Source organism: Nerophis lumbriciformis, linkage group LG33, assembly GCF_033978685.3.
Source record: "Nerophis lumbriciformis linkage group LG33, RoL_Nlum_v2.1, whole genome shotgun sequence".
NCBI lineage: Eukaryota > Metazoa > Chordata > Actinopteri > Syngnathiformes > Syngnathidae > Nerophis > Nerophis lumbriciformis.
Genome location: NC_084580.2, coordinates 17052290 through 17062500, shown reverse-complemented (window position 1 = coordinate 17062500; position 10211 = coordinate 17052290). Strand labels below are relative to the sequence as shown.

General features: G+C 36.0%; 1 protein-coding gene across 1 annotated transcript in view; it reads right to left on the bottom strand.

Moving 5' to 3' along the window:
• Positions 1-6762, bottom strand: part of LOC133575799 (probable gluconokinase) — an 8884-nt gene extending 2122 nt beyond the window's left edge. The window contains exons 1-3 of the mRNA XM_061928648.1: positions 5717-6762; positions 1958-1988; positions 1806-1892 (exon numbers count right to left, since the gene is read on the bottom strand). Coding sequence (XP_061784632.1) covers positions 1806-1892; positions 1958-1988; positions 5717-5754 — 156 coding nt within the window. The 5' untranslated portion in view covers positions 5755-6762. The remainder of the gene's footprint in view (positions 1-1805; positions 1893-1957; positions 1989-5716) is intronic.
• Positions 6763-10211: the final 3449 nt, after the last annotated feature.

Sequence of the window (10211 nt, the reverse complement as noted above, 5' to 3'; positions counted from 1 at the left end):
AATAAACTGTGTTTCTTCAAGGACGAAGAATAGCTAAACATGTTACACTACACACCGTAGGAGGAAATTTATGACTTTTTAAAAGGGCGCTGTACGGAGTGGTACACGGACGTAGGGAGAAGTACAGAGCGCCAATAAACCTTAAAGGCACTGCCTTTGTGTGCCGGCCCAGTCACATAATATCTACGGCTTTTCACACACGCAAGCATACTTGCCAACCTTGAACCTCCGATTTCGGGAGGTGGGGGGTGGGGGAGTGGGGAGGGGCGTGGTTGGGGGCGTGTTTAAGAGGGGAGGAGTATATTGACAGCTAGAATTCACCAAGTCAAGTATTTTATATATATATATATATATATATATATATATATATATATATTTATCCTGAAAATATGCAAACAAAACTGTGTTTGGATAATTGATACTTCAAACTTGCATAAATAAATATTAAGGAATATAACATAACTTGACTTCTGAGAGTTTCAAAATGTAATGAATAAAATGCTATAGTTGTTGATTAACAAGCAATTATTTTAATAATTAAATATGGTCATTTTAAATGAATTCTTATGATAATTTAAAATCAATTATTTCAAATGTTTATTTTAATGTATAATTCTATGGCTGGATGTAATAAGGAGTCACAAAAAAATACAATTAATTTTGATGTTTTTAGCAAAATATACGGTAGTAAAAATGTATTTAGTTTTTTTTTTTTTAAATTAATAAATGTATTTATTTTTAGGTAAAATAAACATAATAATACAATTTATCTCTAGTCTGGATGATTTAGTTCTTGTCACCCTGTTGTCCTCCCGTCATGAAAAAAGGCTGTCCTCACTCAGGTCCGCATTGAGCTGGAGGGGGCGTGGCCTCCAGCTCCGGCTGAAAATCGGGAGATTTTCGGGAGAATATTTGTCCCGGGAGGTTTTCGGGAGAGGCGCTGAATTTCGGGAGTCTCCCGGAAAATTCGGGAGGGTTGGCAAGTATGCACACAAGTGAATGCAATTCATACTTGGTCAACAGCCATACAGGTCACACTGAGGGTGGCCGTATAAACAACTTTAACACTGTTACAAATATGCGCCACACTGTGAACCCACACCAAACAAGAATGACAAACACATTTCGGGAGAACATCCGCACCGTAACACAACATAAACACAACAGAACAAATACCCAGAATCCCTTGCAGACTAACTCTTCCAGGACGCTACAATATACACCCCCCGCTTCCCCCTAAACCTTGTTACATTGTTTAACGCATCCAGCGGGGCATCACAACAAAATTAGGCATAATAATGTGTTAATTCCACAACTGTATATATCGGTATCGGTTGATATCGGAATCGGTAATTAAGAGTTGGACAATATCGGAATATCGGCAAAAAAACCATTATCGGACATCTCTAATTGGAGGCTGTTAAAAAATGAGCTGCCGGCCGCACTTTGGACACCCCTGGTTTACAACAACCAAATGCACTGCTGTATAATACAATTGAATATATATAACAAGGCTCATAGACTTGTACTGAACATAAATGAGATAAAAGGAAACTCCCTTGCATGCAGGCTTTAAAGCAGGCTCACCTTGTTGTGATACTAGCATGAACGCTTGCATTAGTCATAACTTGGCTGATCATTCACATCCCAGACTGCCAACCGCACAGTGCCGGTTCAAAGTTGACTTGGAGCGTGGTGCTCTATGTCTGGCAGGAGCTTAGAAGCGGCAGCCAAGACGTTTTTTTTTGCTAAATGCGGCTGAAAAAGCATCAAAACTCAGGCTAATCCCGCAGACCTGAACTGACCTGATCTGTGAGGGCTTCTCCCCGAGCCATCTTGGCCACATTCTCCTCGGGGTGGAAGCGGTCGCCTTCATGTAGAGGCCAACCGAGCTGTAACGACAGTCAGGTGTTGATGTGGTGGAACATCAGCAAGAGCGAAGGAATTACTTAGTCACCTTTTCTGATAGGAAGGCTCCTAAAGAGCTTCTGGATGAAGAAAACAGACATAATAGTTATCATCTCATCAAGATACACCCCATTTGCAGACATTACAGCCTCATTTAACACAAAGTCTATGAAACATGGGTTACATACATTTTTGGGCATGTTTTGCCAAGTGCTTTTTTTTATTTTCTTAGTTAAAACTGAGTAAACAGTTAAAACATAAGAGGTTAACTTCTTTTTACACTTGTTTAGAAAGTGAACTTAACATGGCCTGTTATTAGAGATGTCCGATAATGGCTTTTTTTGCCGATATTCCGATATTGTCCAACTCTTAATTACCGATACCGATATCAACCGATACCTTATATACAGTCGTGGAATTAACACATTATTATGCCTAATTTAATTAATTTGCATTAAACCAGTGTTTTTCAACCACTGTGCCGCGGCACACTAGTGTGCCGTGAGATACAGTCTGGTGTGCCGTGGGAGATTATCTAAATTCACCTATTTGGGTTAAAAAAGTATTTTTTGCAAACCAGTAATTATAGTCTGCAAATAATTTGTTGTTGAGTGTCTATGCTGTCTAGAGCTCGGCAGAGTAACCGTGTAATAGTCTTCCATATCAGTAGGTGGCAGCCGGTTGCTAATTGCTTTGTAGATGTCAGAAACAGCAGGAGGCAGTTTGAAGGTAAAAAGGTGTCTAATGCTTAAACCAAAAATAAACAAACAGGTGAGTGCCCCTAACAAAGGCATTGAAGCTTAGGGAAGGCTAGGCAGAACGAAACTAAAACTGAACTGGCTACAAAGTAAACAAAAACAGAATGCTGGACGACAGCAAAGACTTACTGCGGAGCAAAGACGGCGTCCACAATGCACATCCGAACATGACATGGCAATCAACAATGTCCCCACAAAGAAGGATAAAAACAACTGAACTATTCTTGATTGCTAAAACAAAGCAGATGCGGGGAAATATCGCTCAAAGGAAGAGATGAAACTGCTACAGGAAAATACCAAAAAAAAGAGGAAAAGCCACCAAAATAGGAGCGCAAGACAAGAACTAAAACACTACACACAGGAAAACAGCAAAAAACTAAAAATAAGTCACGGCATGATGTGACAGGTCGTGACAGTACACCTACTTTGAGACAAGAGCTATAGTGATGCATGCTTGGTTATGGTTTAAAGTCATATCCAACAATTGCGACAACGACTTTTTACTGTCAACTGAGTTTCGTTTTTTAGTGATTTCTGCTGGTGGTGTGCCTCCAGATTTTTTCAACGCAGAAAATGTGCCTTGGCTCAAAAAAGGTTGAAAAACACTGCATTAAACAATGTAACAAGGTTTTCCAAAATAAGAGAACAACTTCAACTCAAGTTATGGAAAAAAGTGCCAACATGGCACTGCCATATTTATTATTGAAGTCACAAAGTGCATTATTTTTTTTAACATGCCTCAAAACAGCAGCTTGGAATTTGGGACAATTAGGAGGTTGGGGGGCGGGGTTGAGGTAGGGGAGGTCAGGGGGTAGCGGGGGGTGTATATTGTAGCATCCCGGAAGAGTTAGTGTTGCAAGGGGTTCTGGGTATTTATTCTGTTGTGTTTATGTTGTGTTACGGTGCGGATGTTCTCCCGAAATGTGTTTGTCATTCTTGTTTGGTGTGCGTTCGCAGTGTGGCGCATATTTGTAACAGTGTTTAAGTTGTTTATACGGCCACCCTCAGTGTGACCTGTATGGCTGTTGATCAAGTATGCGTTGCATTCACTTGTGTGTGTGAAAAGCTGTAGATATTATGTGACTGGGCCGACACGCAAAGGCAATGCCTTTAAGGTTTATTGGCGGTCTGCACTTCTTCCTATGTCCGTGTACACAGCAGCGTTTTAAAAAGTCATAAATTTTACTTTTTGAAACCGATATCGATAATTTCCGATATTAGATTTTAAAGCATTTATCGGCCGATAATATCGGCAGTCCGATATTATCGGACATCCCTACCTGTTATGTAAATAAAGGTTTTACAATGGGCACAGTTTGACCCTGGAACAGACTATTATTTTCCCATGATTTCCATATGGGGACAAACAAATCATGTCATGAGTGGCCTTTTGTTATTATGTATTTGTAGTTGGACAAATGTACCACTTAGTACAGCAACTTGTACAGTACAGGCCAAAAGTTTGGACACACCTTCTCATTCAATGCGTTTTTCTTTATTTTCATGACTATTTACATTGTAGATTGTCACTGAAGGCATCAAAACTCTGAATGAACACATGTGAAGTTATGTACTTAACATAAAAAAGGTGAAATAACTGAAAACATGTTTTAATATTCTAGTTTCTTCAAAATAGCCACCCTTTGCTCTGATTACTGTTTAGCGCACTCTTGGCATTCTCTCGATGAGCTTCAAGAGGTAGTCACCTGAAATGGTTTTCACTTCACAGGTGTGCCTTAACAGGGTTGATTAGTGGAATTTCCTGCTTTATCAATTGGGTTGGGACCATCAGTTTGTGTTGTGAGTGAGAAGGTGTGTCCAAACGTTTGGCTTGCACTGTATATATATATATATATATACATTTTTATATATTCTTACTTAACCTCTAAAGGCCTTAGTGGCCACATGCGTGGACAGCACCTTTTAGCTCTTATTTACAAAATTGTGTACACTACTGAATTGGGGTCTTATGGCCACTTATGTGGACACTTATACTGCCATCTGGTGGTGTCAGAAGAGTATAACATACAATGGAATTTGGAAAAAAAAAGTGTAAAAATAAAAATTAGCATGTCACTACACATGAAGTACACATTTGTGCACTTATGGACTAAGTACATCATATTAAAAGATGATTTTTAGTTTTTATTCTAATTAGGGTCCAATAAGCCCAAATAGCAAAGAGAAATAAAAAAAAGCATGTAAACAGCGTGGGCCTTAAGAGGTTAAATAATAATAACACCAAATTAATAACATATAATTGTTAAAGACTGAATCACAATTTATAAATATTACATTGTCCAGTCAATATTTAATCCGTGACATATATACTTGAATTAATTCTATAATTCTATTGAACAGAGTTGTGAATTTATGTATTTGTTGAATGACCTATCAGGCGGTAGTGGGCGGGATCAATGAAATGCAGTGTATGCTCCTTTGCGAAACAATAAAATAATCAATAAATGTGAAGTTATGTACTTAACAAAAAAAGGTGAAATAACTAAAAACATGTTTTATATTGTAGTTTCTTCAAAATAGCCACCCCTTTGCTGTGATTATTTTTTCGCACGCTCTTGGCATTCTCTCGGTGAGCTTCAAGAGGTAGTCACCTGAAATGGTTTTCACTTCACAGGTTTGCTTGAACCTCATCGAGAGAATGCCAAGAGTGTGCGAAGCAGTAATCGGAGCAAAGGGTGGCTTATTTTGAAGAAACCAGAACATAAAACATGTTTTTTAGTTATTTCACCTTTTTTGTGAAGTACATAACTCCACATGTGTTCATTCATAGTTTTGATGCCTTCAGTGGCAATCTACAATGTAAATAGTCATGAAAATAAAGAAAAACGCATTGAATGAGGAGAATGTGTCCAAACTTTTGGCTTGTACTGTACGTTTATAGCAAACTTTATTCTGTGTTGCTAAATGTAAAGTAGTGATGGACCCTTTGTTTACACACTTGACTTCTACAATGGACACGAACAACGTGATGCAAGTGTTGGATTAAGTAAGACAGATTTTTAACACACTTTTGATCAACAAACACATACTTCCCACAGCCCGACACGCCCATGATTATGTAGATCATCTTGCTGTGGACGTGCACACTGCTGCAGCCTGCAGGTGCTTTTATCTTTTTCTTTTATTCTGAAGAGACATTCACTTGTTATGCCATCAATGATACACTCATCAGACACAACATTAGGAACAACAATACAAGAGCTGTTTAAAAAAACAAAAAGTTTAGTTTTAATGAGTAGTATTTTTTACCGTTGTGGAGGTTGCTAAATGATCTTAGTTGTGTGAATGCTCCAAAGCATTGATTGATTGAAACTTGTATTAGTAGATTGCACAGTACAGTACATATTCCGTACAATTGACCACTAAATGGTAACACCCGAATACGTTTTTGAACTTGTTTAAATTGGTCCACGTTAATCAATTCATGGAATTAATGTTTTCTACACCAAAATTCATCTATTTATTCTTCTTCTTCTCTAGATTTTGGCGTGATCTACCTTCCACATTTTTCATCCGATTCAAACCGTTCCAACTTCAAACTGTTCAGCCTATTCGGGAATCACGGGCTTTACCCATGACAAATTCCCAAAATTCCCAGAATTCCAGGTTTTCCCGGACATTTTTTCAAACTTCCACCATTTCCAAATTTTTCAACCGATTCAAACCATTCCACCGTCAACACATTGCACCATCCTGGAAATTCAAACTGCCCTTTTTCCAAGTTCAAAAAAGTTCCAGGATTTTCCAGAATTCCTGGTTTTCCAAAGCCGTATTTTTCACCCTTTTTTCTGGCGACTACTCCTTCCACATTTTTCAACACATTTCAATCGTTCCACCGTCAAAACATTCCTCTTAATCAAGACAAAAAAACAAAGTTGTTTTTTGAACTGAAAAAATTCCCAGTTTTTCAGAAATTCCAGAATACCATTTCTCAATTCAACATGTTACTTACTATGTCTTGACCGATTTGAAAAATTCTAACACCAACCATTTCAACTCATTAAATTTTTTTTTTTTTACCATTTTCCAAAAAATTCCCCCCCAAAAATAAAATAAAATAGAGTAAGTAAATAACAAAAATAAAAATACAAAATAAAAATAAAAAATAAATACAAAAAAAAAAACCCCAACTCATTCAGACCATTCAAGTTTTTTGTTTTTTTTTACCATTTTCAAAAAAATTCCCCAAACATTTGGAAATTCCCAATGGGATATTCTTCAAGGTTCCACAACTCCCACATTTTCTCATCTGATTCAAACTGTTCCAACTTCAAAATATTCAGCCTGTTTGGGAATCGTGTGCCCATAATTCATTTTTTCAGTTTTAACACATTTCAATCGTTCCACCGTCAAAACATTCCTCTTAATCAGGACAAAAAAACAATGTTGTTTTTTGAACTGAAAAATTTCCCAGTTTTCCAGAAAACCATTTCTTAATTCAACATGTTACTTACTATGTCTTGACCGAATTGAAAAATTCTAACACCAACCATTTCAACTCATTACATTTTTTTTTGTACCATTTTCCCAAAAATTCCCCCCAAAAATAAAATAAAATAGAGTAAGTAAATAACAAAATAAATAAATACAAAAAAACAACAAAAAAACCCCCAACAATTTCAACTCATTCAGACCATTCAAGTTTTTTGTTTTTTTTACCATTTACAAAAAAATTCCCCAAATATTTGGAAATTCCCAATGGGACATTCTTCAAAGTTCCACAACTCCCACATTTTCTCATCTGATTCAAACTGTTCCAACTTCAAAATATTCACCCTGTTTGGGAATTGTGTGCCCATAATTCATTTTTATTTATTTTTTTCCATTTTCCCCATTCAAAATGAATTGTCTATTTTTCAAACTTCCACCATTTCCAAATTTTTCAACCGGTTCAAACCATTCCACCGTCAACACATTGCACCATCCTGGAAATTCAAACTGCCCTTTTTCCAAGTTCAAAAAAGTTCCAGGATTTTCCAGAATTCCTGGCTTTCCAAAGCCCTATTTTTCACCTTTTTTTCTGGCGACTACTCCTTCCACATTTTTCAACACATTTCAACCGTTCCACCGTCAAAACATTCCTCTTAATCAGGACAAAAAACTAAGTTGTTTTTTGAACTGGAAAAATTCCCGGTTTTTCATAAATTCCAGAATATAATTTCTCAATTCAACATTTTACTACTTCAACATTTCTCAACCGATTTGAAAACATTCTAACACCAACCATTTCAACTCATTCAAGTTTTTTTTTTTACCATTTTCAAAAAAATTCCCGCTTTTTCCAAAATGTTTGGTAAGTCCCATTGTAACTAATGGGACATTCTTCAAAGTTCCACAACTCCCACATTTTCTCATCTGATTCAAATTGTTCCAACTTCAAAATATTCAGCCTGTATGGGAATTGTGTGCTCTACTTCAACAATTCTAAAAAAAAAGTTCCAGGATTTCCCATAATTTATTTTTATTTATTTTTTTCATTTTCCCCATTCAAAATGAATAGTCTATTTTTCAAACTTCCACAATTCCCAAATTTTTCAACCTATTCAAACCATTGCAACACATTCCACTCATCCTGGACATTCAGACTTAACACTTTCCCAAGTTCCAAACCAAATTCCAGTTTTCCTGGAAATTCTAACTCTTCAACCTGCAAACTATTCTTACATTCATACATTCTGTCAGCACTTCAGTTAAACTTCAGCATTGGAGCATTCACACGCATTTCCTTCAGGAATTGCTTCTTCTAGTTGGATATTAACTTTAGATGCAGCTCTTATATTTACATTGTGCAGGTGTACCTAATGTTGTGGCCATCATAACAGTGCATTAGCTTTTAGCTGATAAGCAAAGAAGGGCCATTTCCGCTTCACAGCGTAAACCTGAAACATAAGTACCTTAAAACGCCTCAGTATTCGAAAAATAAACTTTAGCGTGTTGTCTGGGGTGTATATTTAACGCCAAACATACAAGTAAAATACATATTACGCACCAAGCACCTGCAACCTCTGGCGACGAGGAGCTAGTAGGACGCTGGTGTGGATGACGTCACGACGTACGAATAACGTCACGACGTACGATTAACGTCATCACGGCGCTCAAATAAAGGGACAGTGTCCGCAATCTTTTGACGTCATCATCGTTAAAAAATACATACAGAAATTCGAATATTAAGTGTTCCAAATTTAAGTTATTTACTGAGATTGAGTGAGCCTATGGCTTTGCACTTTGTTTATTGTATATATATATATATATATATATATATATATATATATATATATATATATATATATATATTTTGCATTCTATAGTTACTTTGAATTTACAACCCCCTGGCGCTGTTTTGTACTGTTTTTGTACTGTTTTGTACTGTTTTTGTACTTACTTTGATAATTATTTTCAACTGTTTGTAAATGTTGAAATGTATTTAAAAAAAAAAAAAAAAAAAATCAGAATATTAAATCTTAATATTCATCCATTTTCTACCGCTTGTCCCTCTCGGGGTAGAGCCTGGACAAGTCAACACAGATAGACAACATTCATCCATCCATCCATCCATTTTCTACCGCTTGTCCCTTAGACAACATTCACTAATATATTTTTTTAAATCTGATCTTTCAACACAATGTGTTTTACTTGTGTCATTATATTATATTACATCGTATTCCTTTAATACCGTTTCTGACATAAACATTTTCAACATATTTCATTTGTACAGTTACTATTCCATTCTATTTCTCTGTTCTCTATCAGGAAACATACATTTTATATAGATGAAATATTATATGTGAATTAATTTTTTCTTTTCTTTGAAAAACATTAGCATCATTATGTTTTTCTCCTGACATTGTAATTTTTACATTGTGACTTCGGAAAAAAAATCTAATAATTATAATTCTTTTTGACAGAAAAAAAATACATTAGCGTTATTCTAGTAATATTATGTGTTTGTCCTGACAGTATTATTTTGACATTGTGAGTTAATATAATGATAATTAATAACAAATATTTAATTTAATTATTAAAATAATATAATAACTATATAATCTTTAAAATAATATCACTTTTTGTGAATAAAAAGCAGTATTTTTGTAGGCTGATATCAATTTATTTTTACTATTTTAACATTGTGCTTTTTAAAATGTAATAATTATATATGCTTCCATCCATTTACTACCGCTTGTCCCTCTCGGGGTCGGGGGGGGGGGGGGGGGATGCTGGAGCCTATCTCACCCGCATTTGAGCGAATCGGGCTTGTCTATGCATGGTGCAATCGTGTGTGCGCAATATATATTATTGGTTAATTATTATTATTTCATTTCATATTATTTCACTTTTGTAGCTGAATGTAGAAATGGCACTGCTGGAATGGCAGCTGGTTGTATCAGCTTTGCTCTTTTTAATGTCTTTAATGTCCTTTGTGTTTTTCGATGTTTCCCCTCTTACACACATGTTTATGTGTGCTATGGTTATGAGTTTTTTTTTTCCCTCCTTGGCCTCAGTCTAGACTAGAGATGTCCGATTGTA